Source organism: Crinia signifera, chromosome 2 (genome assembly GCF_055691185.1).
Source record: "Crinia signifera chromosome 2, ASM5569118v1, whole genome shotgun sequence".
Lineage (NCBI taxonomy): Eukaryota > Metazoa > Chordata > Amphibia > Anura > Myobatrachidae > Crinia > Crinia signifera.
Window position 1 is genome coordinate 174,093,358 of NC_139218.1, and position 21,322 is coordinate 174,114,679.

The following is a 21,322-nucleotide window of genomic DNA, read 5'->3' on the forward strand; positions in this document are numbered from 1 at the left end:
TCCCATAGAGCTATACATTTAATGCCCCCTGTAGATCCACCTATATAATCTACCCATAGAGTCCTATACATAATACCATAGAAAATATGGAAACAGAACAAAATATATAATCAAGACACTTAAGGGGCATTATTCAATTGCCAGTGCATGAAACAAGTGGTATGGTGAAAATGTATATAAATCTGAAGTTGGGTCTGAGTTTCCAAATGATCAATATAGAAGTCCCATTATTTATGAAACCACTTAACACATTTTAGATGGTAAGAAGTGTGGCCTTTCTGTCAAAATAAAGTAGTTGCAAGTATTATCACTTAACTGTGTCATGTAGAGGAGATGTCCAAAGTACTGTAGATAGCCTTTTTGTGCCACAGTAACTGTAGTTAATAGTAGAAGAATCGACCATTCTGTTTATGCACATACAGATTTTTTAAAATATGTAATGTACCCACAATATCTGGCTATAACATAAACAGGTTTGAATTCCCCACCACATAGAGCATTCAGTCCTTTTTTTCAACGGAATGCACAGATGGGCTGCAGGTAATGTTGATAGGCTTTGATACAGTATATATTTTGGTACTTGTGTATTTTGGCGGCGCCCACGATGAGGATCGCGTCCATCGTGTGTGAAAAATCGGGTCCATCGCGTCCATCGCGTCGCGTCGTGTGCATTAACATGGCACACGACGCGACCGACGCGATGGACCCGATTTCTCCATAGGCTTCAATGTTAAAATATTTTAACATTGAAATCGTGTCGGTCGCGTCGGTCTTGTGCCATTATAATGGCACAAGATAAGATGGACTTGATAAAGTCCATTTTACATGTAATAAAATGGGAAATGGGCCAATATGGCCCATTTTTCATTGTATATGTCCCCGTCATGTCCAAATATAACTGACCCCCCATTGTGAGCGGCACCCCAGTATTGACGTCAACCCGAAGCGTGGCGAGCGCAGCGAGCCCGCGAGGGGCGGCGGTGCGCGTCCTCCGACCTTTTCATACCCCTACTATCCACGTCGGCGTGGAGTTGAGAATAGAATAGTGTGGCGAGTGCAGCGAGCCACCGAGCCCGAAGCGTGGCGAGGGGACGCGGACACCTGTGAAGCCCGCGTGGGGACACGGATACCTGTGAAGGTATCCGCGTCCCCTCGCGGGGCTCGCTGCGCTCGCCACGCTTCGGGCTCGGTGGCTCGCTGCGCTCGCCACACTATTCTATTCTCAACTCCACGCCGACGTGGATAGTAGGGGTATGAAAAGGTCGTAGGACGCGTACCGCCGCCCCTCGCGGGCTCGCTACGCTAGCCACGCTTCGGGTTGGCGTCAATACTGGGGTGCCGCTAACAATGGGGGGCATTTTTATTTGGACATGACGGGACCATATACAATGAGAAATGGGCCATATTGGCCCATTTCCCATTGTTTTCTATGTTAGGTGGACTTTATCAACTACATTTGATCTTGTGCCATTATAATGGCACAAGTCCGACGCGACCGACAGTATTTCAATGTTAAAAATATTTTAACATTGAAGCCTATGGAGAAATCGTGTCGGTCGCGTCGGTCGCGTCGTGTGCCTTAACTTTAAGGCACACGACGCGACGCGATGGACCCGATTTCTCCATCGGGTTCAATGTTAAAAATATTTTAACATTGAAGCCAAATGGAGAAATCACGTCCATCGCGTCGCGTCCTGTGCCTTAAAGTTAAGGCACACGATGCCCACGACGGGCGCCGCCAAAATACACAAGTACCTATATTTTAACCAATTGTAAAATAATTGTTTTTGTATGCACTTTGGGTTTTTAAGAGAAGATAACTGAAATTAAAGATACCTTTATGAAAAAGTAGGGCTTGTCCCTAAGGTCAGTGTTACCCAATGTGATTGGAGAGAACAAACTTAAGGGATAAAAATAAACTGTTATATGAACATAGGGACCGTATCAAGGTCATTGTGGCTTTATAGCTTACACCTGGAGAACAAACCTGATATTGGTCACCACCGTCTGGTAGCGCCCTTTGGATCAAACCTTGTTGGGAGAAAAAAAAAACACACCAAACCTGACTGAGGAGAAGCCGGGGATGCGTTTACATCATGCGGCTCCTCCTCCTGAATGCCGCTATTGGCTGCTTAGCGGCTTCTTATTGGCCGATAGGTGCCGCTAGACGGCCAATAGCGGCATTCGGGAAGAGGAGCCGCACAATGTAAACAAAGTCATTGTGTGGCTTCTCCTCAGTCCAGTTTGGTGTCAGGTTTAGCGTGTTTTTTTTTTTTTTGCCAAGTCCCCTGGATTCTGCTTCTGGAACGAAGAGGTTTTGATCTACGCCGGAGGGTCTGGTGAGTGTGGTTTCCTTCCACAGGTACCCAAATGATTTATTCAGGATGTGCGGACGGTGACCTACCTACGGGCTCAACATAGGTAAGTATCTGTATGAAAGGTCTCTGTATGGAATAAAGTTTTATTTTTCTGGTGTGTCAGTGTGTTTATTTTACTATTTGTATTGCTGTGGAACTACAAGCTTGGGCAGGCCCTTTAATGCCCCGCATTCTGGGACTTGTGGTTCTCCAAGTCCTGGCTTGTTGGGGAGGCTTGCTGAGACTCATAGTTCCACTGCAATATTCAATACTTTTATTCTTTTTTTTTTTTTTTTACACATTTATCAGCCCGATGTCCACCGCACAGGGGCATCAGGGACAGCCCCAGGCTTCAGTCTGGGTAGGTAAATTCTGGAAGGGGGGGGCTTAATTGGGGGGGGGGGTCCCCACTCCCCCAGGACCCCTACCCAGACTGACCATTCAAGGGGTTAATGCTTTGGCGGACTTGTATAAAAAGTCACCCCCTGGCTGCGGCATTACCCTGCTGGCTTGTTGGGCCTGGTGCTGTTTCTTAAAACTCGGGGGGCCCCCTACTCATTTTGTCCCCCGTATTCTGGGAACCAGGACCAGCCCTTGGCATCCTGAAATCAATGACTATTCCTGGAGTATTAATTCTGAATAAGTGCATATGTCTCTTGCATAGAGCATCCGGGATGAGCCTATCCACATCCTTAACATTGCCATCAAAACGGACTGTGACACTGAAGATGATGGATTGGCTGCCATGTTCCGGAGGTTCACTCAAGACAAAGTAAGTACTGTAAAGATATAAAGGAGTAGTTAATTTATGCATAAATTACATGTAATCCAGGTTTACTGTTTATTCATATATTTTATGCTTTTTATGTAAACCTTTGCTATTTCTGATTGTACGCTAAATGTGGTATTAAAATGCCAAAATTAGCTGACACTATTATTATTATTATTAGTAGTAGTAGTAGTATTGGCTTGAAACATACTACATTGATATGCAGAGCTGTACAGTAAGAAGTTTAAAGCACACACAATGCAGGGAGAAATAAAGTAGGTAAAATAAATGCAAATATAAAAAGCAGTGCCAAAACCAGATGTGTGGGAAGTGCACTAAGGAGGTGGTTCTGTCACTGCTCAGGATGTGCTCAGGTGCCTGGTTTCAGCCTACTCTTTGTGAGGCCATGAGGTCACATGAGGGAGATGCGGTGGCGTCAAACAAGGGTATTTTAGCTTCTGCTATGGTACTAGTAAAAACATAGACTAGCAAGAGCCCTGCAGATGAGACATTGCTACATCTATTGGGCAAAATGGTATTGCTGAAACAAATTAAGTGTGGGTTATTGTGGAGATTAGGGTAGTTGTAAAGGTGTACTAGCTTGAGAAGAAAGGCTTTAAGAAAATTATACATTTGAATGCTGAAGCATTTAATCGGGCTTTGTAGGAATTTGCATATGCTGAGAATTATTTTTTTTGGTAGGAGTAAGATGTGGTTATTTATATTCAGATCATGTGAATTCATCTACTTTATGATGAGACTTAAGATACCACATACCACATTGAAACATACCACATTGATATGCAGAGCTGTACAGAAGTGTAAAGCACACACAGCAGGGAGAAATAAAGTAGGCAAAATAATACAGTAGAGGTATTTTGGGGCCATAGTAGTCAAGGTGGGATGTGTGAATATTTGTTGCATATTCACACTTCCCACCTAGACTGCATCTTGGGTATGCCAGTTTTGGGGGTGGGAAATCCAATTATTGTATGACAAAAAAGCAACAGACTTAGGAAATGTACGAGAGAACAAAAACATCAGGGGGCATATATAATATGGTCAGAGTTTACTAGAGGTGTTGGATACTGGCCTATCGTGGGTGTTTATTTGAAGCAGCAATAATTTACAAGTCAAAAACTTCAATGATCGACCAGCATCCTGTACCTACTGCAAACTCTGACCATATTAATATGTCCCTACATGTATTTTGGGCCTGATTCGGACCCATTAGCAGAAGTGTGGAAATCACTGAATAGTTTTTGCTAATGGGTCGGAATCAGGAGTATGCATGCGTGAGCCCTGAAACTGCGATCACAGGAGATACAGTGCTGGTGAGGGGGGTAGAAGATCAACAGTTTTGTGGGAGCAGTCTGGACATACAGGCATGTCAAGACCGCTTGGAGGGAGCAATGTTCCCGCCAAATTTTACAGGCACTGGAAAACAGACAAAAATGGATTTATCCAAGTTATCCTAATTTACCATGTTCGGCTTTTGAAAGCAAATGGTTGATTGACATTTTCTCCCATACATTACCAGATTTTCAGTCAAACCAGAAACTGACAGACAATCTTATAGTGCTTATCCAGTATTAAACTGATGTATTAGTTTAAGACCCTACCGTTGGAAGTTCCAACATAAAAAAAAAATGCAAATAAATGGTTGTACAGGTTGTCACAAGCCGCGCCCCAGTCTGTGCTCAGATACACCAACCTGAAGCAGGTGGGTTTTGCTGCCACCACAAAGAGTATTAAAATAGCGCTTCTGCACTCACCAGACACTTATATCACACTTAAAGAGCCACAGTTATTACACATATGTAGCATTGGTTTCTTCAGGCACAAGAATTCATAGAGCACAGAGATAACACTGATACATTTTTAGGATTTATTGAGGGTTATCTTCAGGGTTATGTTACAAAGAAAAACAAGTAAATAAACATGAAATATAGTTCAGAAATGCACAGATTGACTCAAGTAAATAAAAAGTCAGAAACCCTAAAAAAAAATATTTCTCTGAGGTATTTGGTGATATGTGTGGGGGAGAATCACATGAAGCAGGAGAGTGGAACACCCCTAGCATGAATGACTCCAGAGGTGGGGCTCCACCAACTGCCCCAACTGCCATTCCAAACTAACTCACCGACAGTGGGTGTGGCTCCCCTATTTGAATTTTGAACTGTGCTGCAGCCCCCCCTCTGGATCCTCCACTGGCTGTAACCCAGGGCAACTGGCACACAGGTGTTTTGGAATTCTGTGCTTTACTATTCACTATATGGCTAAGGTGCACGCGCAGTCATTCGATAATCAGACAGATTGCGAAGTCACTGATCAGCATTCACCTCTGAATCAGGCCCTTAGTGGACAGTATCAATGGACATACAATTACTATTTTGGCTACTTATTGCAGTTTTTCCGTTTTGTTTGAATATTTATGTTACAAGCACTAAGATTATTTACTTGATGTGTTAATAATATAATAATCTGCCTAAAATATATATTTAAACATTGTACAAAATACCAAATAGTTTACGTTCGAATATATTTAAACTTAAATATTGCACCATATTACATTTATTATACTGGCTGTAATAGCAAAACTATTACACCTAGCATACAGTAGTCTGGGGGTGAGTTTTACATGGAAAAATTTGATTGCTATTCACTTTTTGGCCTTGGGATTTTTCTAATGCTGGCTTAGTTGCTGCTTACTTGCTACTTGTACTGAGATCATGTTCACACACCCTCCCTTTCCCGCTGGGGAAATAAAAATATCACTATTTCTTTTTTTAAAAACAAACAGAAACAGAAAAAGATCGTTTTGATTCTCATCTATATCAAGCCTGAGGCAGTAGGAGGGAAAAAAAAAAAAAACATTTAAACATCTACTAGAATAATCCCAATTGTCCAAATAATATCTCAGCCCCAGCATGTTTATAGAAATTAGGATCATATACTTGTAAATGACTTGCAGAGGAGATGGAAGCAGTCAGCGTTAATGGAGTTTCTCCAGGTGCTGCTGCCTAATCGCCTGGTTATAACTGTAGACTGACTGAGAAACCCACATTATTACAATGTAATCAGAATCCTGTTGCTATGCTGTCATTATATGCCACTTGTGGAATTTTAAAAGCAATAACAATTTTGATATTAAAACTCAGAGTATTAGAGTTATTTTCTCTCCCGGACAGTAATATTATTGCAAATGCTTACTATGTTTTTTTTTTTTTTTTCTTAATTGCAATCCATTTTTTCTCATTTTTTCTCCTGAAATAGTGAGTGGATGGAGCGTATGGTTTTATTATTTGGAAAACTAATAAATACAATAAGTGGCAAGATGGTCATGATTACTTATCGTTGATATGACTCATTTTTATCGAAATGTGTTTTAAAGATATGCAGTCCTGATATAATTGTGGAATTGGCAAGATCAAGATTACACTGTATTTCCTACATTCCCTAGACCAGTGGTTCCCAAACTGTGTGCCTAGGCACCCTGGGGTGCCTCAGGACACTTGCAGGGGTGCCTCAGGTTGGTGGACCAAGATCAATTCATATCATTTATGGTCAATGTACCAGGCAAAACCAGTGCTGGTGGCTGCCAATCATAATATATGTGGACAAACAGAAGCAAATCCTGTCCCTCACCAGATAACTGTGACATATAAACACAATGCACTTAATTTAATATTTTTTTTCTGAATTACTCAATAAGAAGCATTTGGCCTAGGTGTGCCTTCAAAATATTTTGATGCTCTAGGGTGCCGTGATTCAAAAAAGTTTGGGAATCACTGCCCTAGACCCATTGCTAAACAAATCATAATTTGAATTAAGAATTGATTATCTATCTCTATCTATCTATCTATCTATCTATCTATCTATCTATTAATTCTATTGAAAATGACACAGTTCAATGTACTCTGAAACTAATGCATGGAACAAATAAGCAAATGGAGGAAGATACTCTAATACAGGCATGTCCAACCTGCGGCCCTCCAGCTGTTGTGAAAATACAAGTCCCATCATGCCTTGCCACAGTTTTGCTATTAGGGAATGCTAAAACTATGGCAAGGCATGCTGGAGGGCCGCAGGTTGGACATGCCTGCTCTAATATATAGTATACACAGTATGTCTCTCTCATTATCATTTATATATTTTTTATATATATATATATATATATAGATAGAGGAAGGTGCGGCACTCACAATCTTTCATGCAAATAACTGGAAACGACCACCGATATGTCATCAACGTTTCAAAACCTTTACTGTTTTGTCATCAGGATAAGAAATCACAAATAAACTGACCTTAATATAGAGGAATACATACACCACGTGCAGGAGCCAGTACAGAGTGCGGGACTGGATACCCGCCCCTCAGACCAGCTGGAATGACGTCACCCTCCGGGGACGCGCATTCGAATTGACAACCCATCACCATAACAACAAGAAAAAACAATAACACAAGCGGGAGGCGATCCGGCGCTGTAAGAAACAAATAGTCAAATATTAATGTATGTCAGGCATAATAGTGAGCAGAACTATGAAGCAAGTACAAGATAATTACATGTATTACAGGTCATAAAAAGACCCAGAGGCAAATATGTGCACACTTAACGAAATACCCCCAGTGGTAGCATTTCATTTAAGCCACGTGGTGACATGGTGTCCAATTGGTGGATCCACCATGATTCTTTGCGTAGCAGTGCTTTAGCCCTATCTCCCCCTCTTTTAGATAAGGGGACACAATCGATGGCTCGGTATTTAAGGCTAGATAGGGGGTGTTTTTGGTTGGCAAAATGCCTCGCTACGGGTTGATCACTCTTACCGCTCGCCAATGCGTTGCGAATGGAGTGCCTATGCATGGCCATACGCTCTTTCATTTTGCGTTCAGTTTTTCCTACGTAGGACATGCTGCACGGACAAGTGATGAGATACACAATAAATGTGGAATTACAGGTGAAATGGTATTTTATAGGGTATGATTTGCCCGAATAGGGATGGTTAAAACTATCTCCAGTCTGAAGGAATTGACAAGTAACGCAAGGGCATCTGAAGTTACCTTTGCGAATATTATCCATCCAATGGATGTTGGTGCTGTCAGGTTGGTAGCGGATATCGGTTTTAACCAAGAGCTGTTTAAGACTCTTACCTTTAGTGAAACAGGGCATTACACGGATTTTATCAAATGGAAGATTTTTATCACTGGCCAAAATGGGCCAGTTCTTTTTCACCGTAGATACAATGGTAGGTGCGGCAGTGGTGTAACGGGTAACCATGGGTAGAACACCTTCCATGTTTTTGGTTTTACTGCTTCTGCTTCCCAAGAGGGATGTCCTCTCTAATTTGAGAATTTTGTCTTTGCAGGTTGTGAGTTTGGATCTATCATAGCCACGCTGCACAAGTTTGTCACAAAACTCATTCATTTGATGTTCACATGTAGCTATATTGCTATTGATGCGTCTGTATCGCAACAGTTGGGAATGAGGCAGGCTCTCAATGAGTTTCCTTGGGTGGCAACTTTGTGGTTGCAACATTGTGTTGCGGTCTGTGCCTTTAATAAAGACTTTAGTGACTAATGTATCAGAATCATGTATAATATCCACATCTAAGAAATGTACCCGTGTACAGTTAATCTCAGATGTAAATTTTATGGGGCTGGCTGTACTGTTGTGCTGATCGATGAGTCCAGACAGAGAAAGGGATGTTCCCTTCCATAATACAAATAAATCGTCAATAAATCTTTTAAATAAAAGGCAATTGGTAACAAAGACAGAATTGGAAAAAAATACATCAGCTTCGACAGAAAACATGAAAATATTAGCAAAGGAAGGGGCTACCGAAGAACCCATAGACACACCACATAACTGTAAATAAAAGACATCATTGTAAATGAAAAAGTTGTTCTGCAATAGGAACTCCATCGCTTCCACAATAAACGCAATTTTGTTCATATCAAAGTTACTCTGTGTGATGAGGAACCTGTGGAGGGCTCTAAGTCCCTGATCATGGGGTATAGCGGTGTATAATCCCGTGACATCAATAGTGGCCATACATCCAATCTCTTTAGATGCCAGAAAGGGTTCAAGGGATAATAAAAAATCAGTGGTGTCCAGCAAAAAAGAGGGTTGCTTTTTAATAAGCGGTTGTAGCCAGTCATCGATAAGGGTCGCTAAGGGTTGTAATAATGACCCTTGTGCGGCCACTATGGGGCGACCTGGGGGGGGGGACAAACCCTTATGTACCTTGGGTAAGGTATAAAACACAGGCACGGTGGGATGTGCAGGTAATAGGATACTTTTGATGTTATCAGACAAGATGCCCTGGGTGACCCCTTGTTGTAAAAGTGATGAAAGCTGACTACTACATACCTGGGTCGGATTGCAGGAAAGCTTCTTGTATGTAGTAGTATCAGATAACTGGCGCTGGATCTCTTTATCATAGTCCGCTACATCCTGCAGGACGATTGCCCCGCCTTTGTCGGCCGGGCGGATAATAAGGGTATCGTTGGTTCTCAATCTCTGCAGGGCTTCTCTTTCAGACAGTGAAAGGTTTGGATGAACGGGTGGTTTGATGCCAATGGATCCCTCTATTTGTTGTTGGACAACTTGCGCAAAGGTCTTGATGGTGGGGTTGACGGTATAGGGTTCAAATGAAGAAGGGGGTCGGTATTTTTTGATAGATTCAGGGATGGCTTCTGCAGGTTCGAGGGTATTCTGCCCGGGATTATTTTGGAAATATTCTTTAAGTTTAATCTTTCTCATAAGGTCGTGTTGCTCAATTTTCCACTGAAGATCATTATGTGGGACCGTTGGAACAAACGAAAGACCATGATTAAAGAGTCGGTATTCGCTGGGCGACAGTTCATAGGATGATAAGTTGAATATTAGGTCCTGGTTGATGGACGACCCATCCTTGTGCCGCCTCTTGTGCTGTTGTCCCCTGCGGGTGTAGCGCCTCTTCCGTGTCCACCTCTCGCTGGGTATCGGCGGGGTCGTTGCCCTAAAGGGGCGGCATTGGCGTAGTGTCGATCATTTTCACTATTGGAGCTTTGTATATCCTGAGAGGAGTCAGTGTCAAGGTGGCTATGGGTTGGTTTCCCTCTTTGTTTACGGCGAAAGAAGGGTCGTTTAGGTCCTTCCCCGGGGTTACCCGATAGCCATTTATAGACCGTGTGTCGATCATAATCCCCTTGCACTTTTGATAATTTCTCTTGTTTGTATTGGATAAGCTCTCTCTTATAGATTGTTAATTGGGTCTTCATTCTGTCAAGCCAATCAGTGTCAAGATCTGTCGATAATGTGGCCAAATGCTCATCTTCAAACTTGGTAATCTTTTCTTTAATAATCACCAGTTCTTTTGAGGATTGTTCCACTACGAGGACCATCAGGTCTAGGGAACAGCGGTTGAGAATCCCCACCCACCGTTTACAAAATGAAGGGTCAAAACGACCTATAGTTGGGCAATTTCTCACCCTGAAGCCTCTTGGTATCATTTTCGCTTTGAAATAGTCACTTAGTGACACCGCGTGTAGGTGATAGTCCACCTCTTTCTTTTTGAGGCGTAGAAGATCGCGATATACGATGTCGGCTGTCATCGACCCGGCTTCTTCGGCCATCCCTGATTTTAATATTATGGATCCAATTTCAACATCGGAGAAGGTGTAAATATTGTCTCTGGGGAAATCGAAGAGATCTGGCGCTTCATCTTCTGCCATAACGTGTTCTGAAGGAAGCACTGTATTTGAATAGCCGGTCGACTCCTTGTGTCGTCACCGCTGTGCTCGCCGTGTGAAGAGGTTAAAAAGGGGAGATCAAAAGAGAAGACCTCCTGGTTTGCTGCCTGTGGTATGACGAATTTCTCAATGAAGAGATGCTGGGTGCCAATAAGGACCGGTATATCGCACTGGGTTGATGCGGAAACCAAATGTAGAGGAGAGAGGTCCGGCACTCCAAGTAACGTAGTGGTTGAGTGATTGGTGCCTTCACTGCAGGGGTCTGCAAAGTAGATAGAGGAAGGTGCGGCACTCACAATCTTTCATGCAAATAACTGGAAACGACCACCGATATGTCATCAACGTTTCAAAACCTTTACTGTTTTGTCATCAGGATAAGAAATCACAAATAAACTGACCTTAATATAGAGGAATACATACACCACGTGCAGGAGCCAGTACAGAGTGCGGGACTGGATACCCGCCCCTCAGACCAGCTGGAATGACGTCACCCTCCGGGGACGCGCATTCGAATTGACAACCCATCACCATAACAACAAGAAAAAACAATAACACAAGCGGGAGGCGATCCGGCGCTGTAAGAAACAAATAGTCAAATATTAATGTATGTCAGGCATAATAGTGAGCAGAACTATGAAGCAAGTACAAGATAATTACATGTATTACAGGTCATAAAAAGACCCAGAGGCAAATATGTGCACACTTAACGAAATACCCCCAGTGGTAGCATTTCATTTAAGCCACGTGGTGACATGGTGTCCAATTGGTGGATCCACCATGATTCTTTGCGTAGCAGTGCTTTAGCCCTATCTCCCCCTCTTTTAGATAAGGGGACACAATCGATGGCTCGGTATTTAAGGCTAAACGACCCTTCTTTCGCCGTAAACAAAGAGGGAAACCAACCCATAGCCACCTTGACACTGACTCCTCTCAGGATATACAAAGCTCCAATAGTGAAAATGATCGACACTACGCCAATGCCGCCCCTTTAGGGCAACGACCCCGCCGATACCCAGCGAGAGGTGGACACGGAAGAGGCGCTACACCCGCAGGGGACAACAGCACAAGAGGCGGCACAAGGATGGGTCGTCCATCAACCAGGACCTAATATTCAACTTATCATCCTATGAACTGTCGCCCAGCGAATACCGACTCCTTAATCATGGTCTTTCGTTTGTTCCAACGGTCCCACATAATGATCTTCAGTGGAAAATTGAGCAACACGACCTTATGAGAAAGATTAAACTTAAAGAATATTTCCAAAATAATCCCGGGCAGAATACCCTCGAACCTGCAGAAGCCATCCCTGAATCTATCAAAAAATACCGACCCCCTTCTTCATTTGAACCCTATACCGTCAACCCCACCATCAAGACCTTTGCGCAAGTTGTCCAACAACAAATAGAGGGATCCATTGGCATCAAACCACCCATTCATCCAAACCTTTCACTGTCTGAAAGAGAAGCCCTGCAGAGATTGAGAACCAACGATACCCTTATTATCCGCCCGGCCGACAAAGGCGGGGCAATCGTCCTGCAGGATGTAGCGGACTATGATAAAGAGATCCAGCGCCAGTTATCTGATACTACTACATACAAGAAGCTTTCCTGCAATCCGACCCAGGTATGTAGTAGTCAGCTTTCATCACTTTTACAACAAGGGGTCACCCAGGGCATCTTGTCTGATAACATCAAAAGTATCCTATTACCTGCACATCCCACCTGTAATACATGTAATTATCTTGTACTTGCTTCATAGTTCTGCTCACTATTATGCCTGACATACATTAATATTTGACTATTTGTTTCTTACAGCGCCGGATCGCCTCCCGCTTGTGTTATTGTTTTTTCTTGTTGTTATGGTGATGGGTTGTCAATTCGAATGCGCGTCCCCGGAGGGTGACGTCATTCCAGCTGGTCTGAGGGGCGGGTATCCAGTCCCGCACTCTGTACTGGCTCCTGCACGTGGTGTATGTATTCCTCTATATTAAGGTCAGTTTATTTGTGATTTCTTATCCTGATGACAAAACAGTAAAGGTTTTGAAACGTTGATGACATATCGGTGGTCGTTTCCAGTTATTTGCATGAAAGATTGTGAGTGCCGCACCTTCCTCTATCTACTTTGCAGACCCCTGCAGTGAAGGCACCAATCACTCAACCACTACGTTACTTGGAGTGCCGGACCTCTCTCCTCTACATTTGGTTTCCGCATCAACCCAGTGCGATATACCGGTCCTTATTGGCACCCAGCATCTCTTCATTGAGAAATTCGTCATACCAATCACTCAACCACTACGTTACTTGGAGTGCCGGACCTCTCTCCTCTATATATATATATATATATATACTTGCAAAATGAGTCGGCACTCCTTAAACGTGCAATATGGCCCGGTGCCCGCTAGCTCCCGCAGGAATAAACAGTGAAGTAAATAAAGCAGCACTCGTAGCTCTTTAAAAGAAATGACACAGAGACAGCAGCTCGTTCTCAAAGTTTCAATCAGTCACGATTTTCGTCAGGAGAAATAACAATGTACATATCAAAAAGCTCACCTTATATCCCATTATTATTATTATTATTATTATAATTTTATTTATAAGGCGCCACAAGTGTTTCGCAGCGCCGTACAAAGGAACAATACAGGGAGACAAAACTTGGCATAACATTGAATAAATAACAAAAATACAGTACAAATAAAGAGCACCACAGTTCAATACACATTACAGCTTAAATGTAAGTAGTGAGGACCCAATCAACATACAACTAGAGGCTTGAGGCCAATGATGGAGATGAGTATGAAGATGGTCACTGAGTGTTGGAGTAAAGGAGAGCTGTGAGTGAAATGTGAAGAGAAGTGGGCTTTGACAACAGGAGGGAAGAGGGCCCTACTCGGAGGAGCTTACAATCTAGTAGGAAGGGGAGACAGACAGATTACAAGAGGTGCAAGCGAGGGGGTGGTGGTTAGATAGCAGGATGTAAACAGGCAAGGGGACGGAGAACCAGCTGGTTTATGCAGTGGAAGGGTACGCTTTGATGAATAGGTGAGTTTTCAGTGCCCGTTTGAAGCTTTGCAAGGTCGGGGAGAGTCTAATGGAGCGAGGGAGTGCGTTCCACTGAAGGGGTGCAGCACGGGCAAAGTCTGGTACTCTAGCATGGGAAGCAGTGATCAGGGTGGAGGAGAGACGACAGTCGTCAGCTGACCGTAGAGGGCGGGAGGGTGTATGAATGGAGATGAGGTTAGAGATATATGGAGCAATGGAATTAGAGATGGCCCTGTATGTGAGTGTGAGGTGTTTGAAGAGGATTCTGTAGGGGAATGGAAGCCAGTGCAGATTTTGTTGAAGGGGAGTAGCAGAGTTAGAGCGGCAGGAGAGGAAGATAAGCCTGGCTGCAGCATTGAGGACAGATTGGAGAGGAGCTAGTTGGGATTGAGCGAGGCCAGTGAGAAGAGCATTACAGTAGTCAAGCCGTGCGATGACTAATGAGTGGATGATCAGCTTAGTTGCACTCTGTGAGAGAAAGGGCCTGATGCGAGCAATGTTGCGTAACTGGAACCGGCAAGAATGGGCCAGGGCTTGGATGTGGGGTGCAAAGGAGAGGGAAGAGTCAAGTGTGACACCCAGGCAGCGGAGTTGGGGAACAGGGGAGATGATGGTGTTGTTAACAGTGATAGAGATATTAGTAGGGGGCATAGCTCTGGGTGGGGGAAAGATAATAAGTTCGGTTTTGTACATATTCAGCTTCAGAAATCGCTCAGACATCCAGGTAGAGATGGCAGCGAGGCAGTTGGAAACTTTAGAGAAAACAGTGGGGGACAGATCAGGAGAGGAGAGGTAGATTTGGGTGTCATCTGCATAGAGGTGATATTGGAAGCCAAAGGAGTTAATGAGTGCACCCAGAGAGGAGGTGTACAGAGAGAACAGAATGGGGCCAAGGACGGAACCCTGAGGGACCCCGACAGGAAGGATAGAAGGTGGTGAGGTAGAGCCAGAGGCAGAGACTGAGAAGGAACGGTTGAAGAGGTAAGAGGAAAACCAGTTGAAGACTGTGCCAGAGAGGCCAATGTTTTGGAGTGTGTGGAGGAGGAGAGGGTGATCCACAGTGTCAAAGGCAGCAGATAGGTCCAAAAGGATAAGCAGGGAGAAGTGACCCTTGGATTTGGCTGACAGCAGGTCATTGGTGACTTTCACTAGGGCAGTCTCAGTGGAGTGAAGTGGGCGAAAGCCAGATTGAAGGGGATCTAGGATGGACCAGAAGTGTTGCCGCCCAGTTGAAGGCATGTCCGATCCCGGACCCTGTGTGACCCGCGTCATCACAGCGTGCCTTCACCTGACGTCCAGAATCGCTAGCCGGCGTCAGGACGCTGCTGTGTTGTTTAACCAATCCCCATGGAAACCCGTTAGTGACAAATATACACAATACATCTAAAAAGAGAAAGTACATGGTACCATGTTAAACATATGAATGCATTACAGCAATTACTTTAATGTTATTTAAGCTAAGTAACTTGGCAACACCAAATGGCATAAAGTTATTTATTAATGAGACATGATAATGGCAGCGTCTTATTCAAACCCCTAGGATGGATACATTGTAATTTATGAATCCATCTTGCTTCTTTTCTAAGGAGGACAGCTCCACGGTCGCCGCCTCGGGTAAGGGGAGGAACATGATCTATCATGCGGTATTTGAGACTCGAGAGGCTGTGCTTAAATTCAAGGAAGTGGCGGGCCACCGGCTGATCGCTCCTGCCATTCTCAATGGCTGCCCTAATCGATGAGCGGTGACCCGCCATCCTCTCCTTGAATTTCCTCTGGGTCTTCCCCACATAAGATAAACTGCAGGGACAAATAATTTGATACACCACGTATGCACTCTCACACGTGAGGTGATGTTTGATACATATCTTGGTCCCACTGTGTGGGTGATTAAACACGTCACCTTGAATCATAAATTTGCAAGTGGTGCATCCACACCCGAAACAACCTGTTTTTTTCACCGATAAAAAGTTTCCTTGAATTTAAGCACAGCCTCTCGAGTCTCAAATACCGCATGATAGATCTTGTTCCTCCCCTTACCCAAGGCGGCAACCGTGGAGCTGTCCTCCTTAGAAAAGAAGCAAGATGGATCCATAAATTACAATGTATCCATCCTAGGGGTTTGAATGAGACGCTGCCATTATCATGTCTCATTAATAGATATCTTTATGCCATTTGGAGTTGTTCTTTGCACCTTGATAAAGGGATCGCAAGATCTCGAAACGTTGGGAAGTTATCAGGTCTCCTGTCTCTTCTTTTCTACTGAGTGCCGCCGCCACCACGCAAATATACAGGCGGTCTCCTACGGGCTATACCACGGCGGGCACCAAGAGAATTACGTTTTAATCCATGTGCTACAGGTAGGCTATGTTTCGGGGCTTGGGGGCCCCATCGTCAGGACAAGGTATGCACACTTTGTCCTGACGACGGGGCCCCCGAGCCCCGAACCTTAGCCTACCTGTAGCACATGGATGAAAACGGAATCCTCACTTATTCACCAAGAAATAAGTCTCTGAGTGCTGCTTTATTTATCCATCTACATACAAGGGAGACCTCATCCCCTCCACTTTTGAGGGCACCGGAGCAAGTAAAGTATCTAAGACCTGAGTGCGAGACCGTACCTGTAATATATATGTATATATATATATATGTGACGTGCAGTGAGGTCATTGACTGGGGAGGCACTGACCTCACCTCACACAAATAACCCCCCCCCCCCCCGCGCGGCCAGGCGTGGACACCATTGGGCTACATATGCAGCGGCCGCCGGTACATGCCCATCGACCATCAATGATTTCAAATCATCGATGGTTTATGGCCGATGTTGAATACTTTTGCCATTGATGTGGGGAGGACCAGATGGTTTCCCTACATCGATGGCAAAGGAGAACCGATCAAGTTTCAAATTTTTTTAAGGTTGCATAGCTCCCCCCCCCACACCCGGAAGTCCCGCCACCGAGTTCTGATTGACCCACGGCCTATTCAGTCAGATATAATGGATGACCATCGATAGCTACAACAATTGATGGTTATCCAAGTAATACAGTATGTTACTACTATCGATGGCAGGGAGAAAAAATCCCATCAATGCCAACCATCGATGGCATCTGCACCAATGCCCATCCCTACTCTGCAACAGCCAAAAACCTTTACTACCCCTCATGCCCACACACCTCTATCACTGCCCTGTCTCCTGTTCTCCTGCCCCGTAACTTCCGCCAGTGGGGACCCGCTCACCCTGTGTTGCCCACATTCCCCTATCATGCTTTACCACCCAGCCTCCTGCTCTCATGCACCCTAACTCCCACCCAGTAGGAGGAGACACTGACTCAGGTGCACCATCCTGTACTCCTGTGCTGCCACGCTGGACCCTCACCCACTGGCAGAAGCTGCACAGTGTCCCCCACCCTCCTCTTTAGTCCCCCTTATGCCCACACACCCCTATCACTACCCAGCCTCCTGTTTTCCTGTGTCGTGACCTCCGCCAGTGGGGAGCCGCTGACTCAAAAACAACCTACTATACTATTGCACACACACACACACCTACACACACCCACAAATGTCACTGTACCCGCCACACTATCAATGTACATCTTACTCTGTAACCGCTTTTACTAAACAAAACAATATACACCCCCTTCCAAATCATATGCTCTTTATTTAACACATTTCACCTATAACTTAAGTTGCAATACAGGCATCTTTCATACAATTCTAACCATATTTCTCACAATACAAACGTTCACAAATTAAGGGGGTGCAGCCCCTTACGACGGTGTCAAGAGCGCTCGTAGGGCACAATGAAATCACCTAGTGTGTATAATAAATATATATATATATATACATAATAAATATATATATATATATATATATATATATATATATATATATAAATTAGTGGCCATGTGGCTCCAAAGCACTGCCATCTGTTGGCAGCTAGTGAAACTACATCGACTAGCTTTGGAAACGCTTGCTTCGAGCGGGCTTACGCTGCCATCTGTTGGCAGCAAGTGAAACTACATCTACTAGCTTTGGAAGCATTTGCTGAGTGACCTTTTACTTACAAGCACATGTTTATGTATATACTGTATGTGAGTTTGTGTATATGACTGTTGACAGTCAATTGGTCAACAGGCTTAAAAGTTGACATGTCCATGGTTGACACACAAATCGTCGTTTTTAAAACTTTTGATTTACCACCCATGTGGACTATGACTGAGAATATTTATTTATTTACAGTTTCTTATATAGCGCAGCAGATTCTGTTGCGCTTTACAATAGTAGACCGTGATAAAACAAACTGGGTAACAACAGACAGACTTGGAGGTTAGAGGGCCCTGCTGCAAGCTTACATTCTATAGGGCTATAGGAGGAAACACAAGGACAGGCACCAGTACAGGCACCAGTAATAGCATAGCAGACCCACCAAGTTATAAGTCCAGAAGGGAAGCTATATAATAGGGATGGCCATCATTGCCTTTGCCATCGATGGCAAAAGTGCAACTGCACATGGATAGTGTATAACCATTCTATGGAGGACCATCAATGTTTTTGCATATCGCTGGTCATCCATTTTCTCTGATTGAGTGGCCTGTGGGCCAATAAAAATGTGGGGGTGGGGCTTCATAGGTGTCGGGGCGGGGCCGTGTCCTGGCACTGTAGGGAAAAAGCAAAAACGAAACTATTCGTTTAAGCTTTGCATCGATGGTGGGAAACCATCTGGTTCTCCCCCATTGATGTCAAAACTATTCGACATCGGCCATAAACCATCGATGATTTCTAATCATCGATGGTCGATGCCATCCCTACTATATAATACATAAGTGCCTCAGAGGGTTATGCGTGTGGAACTTAAATATGATAGGCTTGTCTGAAGAGGTGAGTTTTCAGGGAACACTTGAAAATTTGGAGGCTAGTGGAGAGTCTTATTGTGCGTGGAAGGGCATTCCATGGAATGGGAGCAGCCCAGTCCTGTAATTGTGAATGGGAGCTAGAGATCCGTGCAGAAAAGAGGCACAGATCTAGTGCAGAGCGGAGTGGTCGAGATGGGAGATATTTTGTTGTAAGTAAAGAGATATATGCTGGTGCAGTATGGTTAATAGCTTTATATGCGAGTAGAAGTGTTTTATATTGAATACGCTAAGATACAGGCAACCAATAAAGGGACTGGCAGACTATGAGTGTCTTGCAAGGAAGATCAGCCTAGCAGAAGCATTTAAAATGGATAACAGTGGTGAGAGTCTGTTCTTGGGAAGATCAGTTAGGAGACTATTGCAATAATCAATGCGGGATATAATGAGTGCATGGATAAGAGATTTGGTAGTGTCTTGTGTGAGATAGGGTTGTATATTGGATATGTTTTTTATATGCATGTAACATGATTTGGAGACAGATTGAACTGTCCTTTCTTCCCCACATTCAGAGTCGAGGATGACCCCTGTGGGGTAGGGTAGATTGTCGAGTTGTCAACAGCGATATAGATGTCAGGATGGTAACTGTTCTTAGTTGGCGGGAATATAATTCGGTTTTGGAAATATTGAGTTTGAGTTGGCGAGAAGACATCCGAGATGAGAGACATTCAGAGACTCGGCCCAAAATCACTGGTGACAACTCTGCGGTTGATAGATAGATTTGAGTATCATCCGCATATAAGTGATACTGAAATCCGAAAGAGCTGATTATTTTGTCAAGAGAGGAAGTATAGATTGAGAAAAGCAGAGGACCTAAGACTGAGCCTTGCGGAACTCCGACTGACAGAGGTAGTGAAGAGGAAGTAGAGTCAGAGAAGCGAACACTGAAAGAGCGATCAGATAGGTAAGATTTTAACCAGGAAATGGCTGTATCATTAAGACCTAGGGAGTGTAGTGTTTGTAAGAGAAGAGTGTGATCCACAGTGTCAAATGCAGCAGAAAGATCTAGAAGAATAAGTAGTGAGTAATGGCCTTTAGACTTAGCAGTTACCAGATCATTCACCCCTTTAGTCAGTGCTGTCTCAGTGGAGTGTTGAGAGCAAAAGCCTGACTGAAGCCGGTCTAATGTGAGAGTTAAGAAAGTTTGTGAGATGAGAGTAGACAAGTCTCTCCAGTAGCTTGGAGAGGCATGGGAGCTGAGAGATAGGACGATACTTAGGGCAGTATTCAATGAAAAAGTTCTCCGTGCATGGAGAGCGTTTTATTTCGCTCTCCATGCACTCTCCGTGTTCCGGAGGGCTCTCTGCCACTCCTGCTCCCTCTATTCAATGTGGCTGATGCTCTCCGCCACTCGCGGAGAGTCTTAACCCCTGCAGGGAGCAGGGAGCTTTCAGGGAGCCGGAAGCAGCCAGAGAGATTAAAGTCTCCCTGGCTGCTCCAGAGGACTGTGGAGGGGAGGGGGGCTCTCCAGGACCCAGGCTGCACCCCCCTATAGCCAGCGGGGGACCCAGTATTCACTGCACCCGTTTGTGCATAGTTACGTTCGGGTGCAGTGAATATATGAATATCTAATGAGCGGCTCGAGCGCTCTGGCCCCCTGCTGGCTGCACTGTGTAAAAAAAAAAAAAAAAAAAATTTATAAAAATATTTTTTTTTAAATTAAATATATATTCATGTGCTATAAGCACATGAATAAAAATAACATGCCCCTTCACAGAAAAAAAAACTGATTTTTTGACACCAAAAATTCTTAAAAAACCTTTTAGTTTAAAAGTTCACATTCCAGCTCTCCATCAAAAGATGGAGAATTGCTACACGGAGAGACACGGAGAAAGTCACTTAGAAAGACGGAGAACATTTCACATTGAATAGGGTTGCTCGCTTTTGGAGAGCAAAATGCTCCGTCCAAGGCGAACAAAGCACAAGTTCTCCACAAAACACGGAGAACTTTTCTCATTGAATACTGCCCTTAGAGAGAGAGTTAGGGTTAAAATAGTAACTTTGCCAGAAGTGAACTGCAAGGGTGCAAGTTTGCAATAATTGGGGTTACCGATGATGAAGCATACAAAACCACTTTTGTCAACCATTTTCATGTCAGCCTTAACCACTGTCTACCATTTACCTGTCAACCTAATGCATGTCAACCATATGAGGAGGATTTAATGTCTAGCAGGAAACTGTACAACCCAAGTCAGTTTAAGCCCTTAAAAAATTTTGGGAATATTTGGAATACTTTTTTAACAATAATTTATTGTAGCATTACAAATTATACACAAAAGACAAATATGCAGAGGCAGTGTTTACACATAGCAATATACTGTAGAGAAGGTACAAATAGAGAACACATACAATATAACAAGATATATAAGTAAGGGTTGAAGGAGTCACACACATCTCAATACAATATTTAAGAGGGCAAATTAGTTAAATCTGTTTGATTTAATAAAGTTATAAGAACAATTGTTTTGTTCATTTTCCAGCATTTGGGAGCAGATGGTTGATTTTCATTTGCTCAGT

General features: G+C 43.8%; 1 protein-coding gene across 1 annotated transcript in view; it reads left to right on the forward strand.

Moving 5' to 3' along the window:
- The window catches only part of ACACA (acetyl-CoA carboxylase alpha), a 551,747-nt gene that overhangs the window by 201,444 nt on the left and 328,981 nt on the right, over window positions 1–21,322 (forward strand). The window contains exon 21 of the mRNA XM_083173207.1: window positions 3,022–3,129. Coding sequence (XP_083029333.1) covers window positions 3,022–3,129 — 108 coding nt within the window. The remainder of the gene's footprint in view (window positions 1–3,021; window positions 3,130–21,322) is intronic.